Source organism: Pinus tabuliformis, chromosome 2_1 (assembly GCF_031772625.1).
Source record: "Pinus tabuliformis cultivar Carrire ecotype Pingquan chromosome 2_1, CPIR1, whole genome shotgun sequence".
Classification (NCBI taxonomy): domain Eukaryota; kingdom Viridiplantae; phylum Streptophyta; class Pinopsida; order Pinales; family Pinaceae; genus Pinus; species Pinus tabuliformis.
Genome location: NC_142299.1, coordinates 723674846 through 723679128, shown reverse-complemented (window position 1 = coordinate 723679128; position 4283 = coordinate 723674846). Strand labels below are relative to the sequence as shown.

General features: G+C 33.0%; 1 protein-coding gene across 1 annotated transcript; it reads right to left on the bottom strand.

Moving 5' to 3' along the window:
- Positions 1–2852: 2852 nt before the first annotated feature.
- Positions 2853–3326, bottom strand: LOC149202631 (protein SMALL AUXIN UP-REGULATED RNA 12-like). The gene has a single exon (XM_089401649.1). It carries the CDS (start codon positions 3324–3326, stop codon positions 2853–2855), a length of 474 nt encoding a protein of 157 aa, XP_089257775.1.
- Positions 3327–4283: the final 957 nt, after the last annotated feature.

Here is a 4283-nt window from a genome sequence, read left to right as displayed (position 1 = left end):
AAATTAATTTATTAAAACCAAATAAATTTGTTATTTAAAGTATAACATTGAAAATTTAAATTACTGTAAAAACTATTTTCTAAGTTACTAAATTATAAATATAAGAGTTACAATTTCAATTACAAATAAATTTGAATCATTTTTCAAATCTATATACCAAAACACTAAAAATATAATAAAAAATTAAACAACTACATTTACTTCTAATTATGCATATAATTTATATATACTTATTTACATATATCAACTACAGTTATATATAATTTATTAACTGATTTAATAATAAAAATTTATTTAATCTTTTAATAATTTCTACTCCACATAATGTGCCATAGAAGCATGGTGCACAATCACATATAAATTATATAATATTACGTAATATCATGGTGCTTATGCGGAGAAACACATGTATCTATAAAGGTCGTTTCCGTTGACTAGTTATCCGATGAGATGCATGACACCGGACGTTTTATTTTTAGAAAGTCACCTAGCAATGCAAATGTCACGTTTAATGTCTCTTTTGGAATAACAAGTTAAAAATATTTATGCTATTTTTTAAAGCATATTTATTATTAATAAAGTACCAATATTTTTTTTTTAATAAATTCTATCTCTAATATATAATCTTTTATATTTTTAATAATTTTTTCATATTATTTTAATATTGATGTCATAATTATGGATATTTTATGATTAATAAATATTGGTGTCATAAGATATATATATTTTGTGAATATTTTTTTAGGTAGCACTCACGGGGGATTTGAACCAGTGATCTATCGCTTACCGTCAATCCAAAGCTCACCGTCAATCCAAAGCCCCGTGGGCCGATATTTTGTGAATAATTAATATCATTAATTTTAATAATTATTAATTTGTCAAAAATAGTATTATAACAATTGATTTTTTTACCTTTTAACTTATACAATTTTATAGAATGTCTGAAGTATATATAATATGATGGTTGGATATATTATAAATTTTATTGTAACTTTCCAAAATATAATACATGTGTATTGAACCATATTTACCACTTTCTGATTTCAATATTTCAATATTCTTCTTTTGATTTATGGATATTTTGTTTGTAATTAGTAATTAATATTATTAGTTCTCATAAATATCATAATTTTATTGTCAAACAATATTAGTTGTTATTAGTTACATATACTAACTTATTATTATTATTTTATAAAACAAGATTAAAATCTATATAAAAAAAAAAAATTAGTTAGAGCTATATAATTAGTAAGGAGATTTTTTTTTCTTTGAGTTAGGAACTTTGCATTACTTCAAAAGAACATTACATGGACCATAATTTTTCCACTACCTGAAAGGAAATGAGACTAGTAGCATAAGTTAAGGGTGTTGAGATTGCTAAGACCTCCTCTAACTAGAGAATATTGTAAATAAAACTCATATGAACATGTTGGTTGATCCATATGTTGACATATATGCATGTGACCAAAAAAAGAAGATTACTAGAATTGTAAATAAAATATTAGTGTGCCATCACAACTAGTGGAAAAAATCTCTAAACGTCTATGTTGGCTAGTCACCATCCTCATTCGAGAAGGAGTATTGGTTGATTTCCTCGCTAGAATAGTAACTTGCGGTCTATGTTATCAAGTTTTTCCTCCAGCTTTACCAATCTAATACAGTTATCGTATTCATTTTCTGCACCATTAATGAGGAGTTGTCCAATGAACATTTTAGTGTGCTAGTAAACATTAACTACTTGCATATATGAGGAAAAATGTGACAGAGTAGAAGTCCTTGTATTAGGGATCCAATCACAAATAGAGCATCAACAAGGGGATTACGAGTAAAATGACAGTCATGGCACAATTCATCTTCCACTTGTTCAATTTCTTGCTGGCCTAGTTCAAGAATGATTTCTTGATATTAAGCCATGGAAGCATGAGCTTAGGCTTGACTACAGAGTTGGGAAGTAGAGGCAATGTAGCAATCCATCTAGTTTGGGTAGAAACAGAGGAGTACCCCCACCTACTACCTCTATGTCTGATGGCTTGTTTACTATGAGACATAGTTGCAGAAGGAGAAGGTTGGAGAATAATGGAATGGTGCACCAAAATAAAGGCTAGGATGAAGGGATGGCTAGGAGGGAGAGGGGTTGAGGAAGGACAATGACAAACGTATGTCTGATGGCTTGTTTACCATGAGACATAATTGCACAAGGAGAAGGTTGGAGGATAGTGGAAAGGTGCACCAAAATCAAGGCTAAGATGAAGGGATGGTTAGGAGGGAGAGAGGTTGAGGAAAGACAATGACAAACTAGGATAAATAGCCAAATAAACAACAAAAGAGTAAAGTGACAATGTGAAAATGAGAAAATTATGAGCTCAATTGGAAAGATAATTTAAGGCGGAGAGAAAAGTAGAAAAAACAAAATATCAAAACAACGAACACAGGGTGAAAAAATTACCTAGAAACATATCAAAATTAGCAAAAGAAGGTAGAGCACTAATTAAGATAGACCTTTGCTATAAACCCCGAGAAGGAAATCCGAGTCTGGAAACCAAAGAAACACAATTGAGAAAATTCGTCATAACCTTGAAAATAGTGCAAGCTTTGGATTGGGAAGTATTGCCCAGGCCAAAAGGAGCAATTTGAACTCACATAATTAGAGAAATTAATTGTTTATTTCTTCGAACCCACATAATTAGAAAAAACGAATCATTTACCAAAACACTTTGAGGTAAGATCAAAGATCTTTGACAATACTATCATTATTAGTATTAACAACAAAGAAAGCAGATAATTTTTTGCAAACAACCATAATCTATCTGAGCTAAAATTTACAGATGATTATACCGAATAGACACACTAATTTAGTTCAGAATATCCAGAGCCCTGCGGCTGAGCAGACACAGGCGGTCGTCGCCCTCATTCGGAGATACATCACCGCCATAAATGTTATTCAAGGTGTCCATAATCCCGCGAAAAACGGAGATCTCGCAGGGCAGAGTGAGAGGGCCCGCGAAGTCGAGACCATATTCGTTCTCCGCTTCCTCTAACAGCTTCCGGAACAGAGGGTGGTTAACTGATTCCGTTTTGATCACGAACCGGGCACGATCCGCCCCGACGTAGACTGCGAAATACCCTTCGGGAGCCGTGTCTTTCCGGTCGCTATCGGCCCAGTCGCTATCGGGCCAAGAACGGCAGCGGCACAGCTTATTGAGGGGCGTCATCATCATCGACGAGGTCGTGAGCGATCTGGTGGTCCTAGGCACTGCCAGACGAGGCCGACGCCATGTCTTCATAATCAGTTTCAGCAATCTGTTTCTTTTCTCTTTGCTCCGCATGGGATTTGAAGTCGTAACCTCAGTACCAATCAAGAAAACCTAAGCACCAGGCCGGTTCTGGACCTCGGAGAATCGCATAGCTCAACCTCTGTCATAAGCCATATACACATGCATCTTAATCCGTGGCCTCCTATCATTGCTCATAACAATTCAGGCGATTTGTACAGCCTGCGCATTGCTATGCAGCCAATAAACCTTAGGCTTGGAAAATCCTCTTCTAAATGAAAATCCTTCAGCCCGGCTATATACATAATGGCCTTACTAAATTCTCCGCCATATGTGAAAAAGATTCAGCTCCATTAAAGCCTATTTGTAGCTCTCGCGGGCTATTAAAATAATGAAGAAAAAGATTATGGGAGTTTTTATTTATTATTCTCTCCGCTCACCGGCACGTCTCGGTAAGATGGCTCTCGCTCATATATTGACTCTCCGGAAGTATTTTTATATATAGTTTTAAATAAATATGAATACGATAACCATGAGCCAATAATAAAATCTTGTTTAATCTTTTAATAATTTGTACAACACATAATGCGCCAAATAACTATGGTGCCCGACAACATATAAATTTTATAATACCATGGTGCTTATGCGGAGAAACGTTGGTATGTATGAAGGTAGTTTCCGGTGACTTGTTATCTGACACACAACGTTTTATTTTTAGAAAGTTAACTCGCAATGCAAATGTCACGTTTAATGTCTCTTTTGGAATAAGATTTAAAATAATAACTCAGGTTCGTATTATTTATGCTTTTGTAAAGTATATTTCTTAAGATTTAAAATAATGATTCAAGTTTGCAAAATTTATGTTTTTCTAAAGTTTATTTCTTCTTATGTGTTGTTCTTTTCCAAATTAAGATTATAACAACCAATTTGTTTTTAAATTGTTATTAGAATACATATGAAATGTGTAATGTTTAATTATTTATTTATATATTTTAATATTTATTTATATAA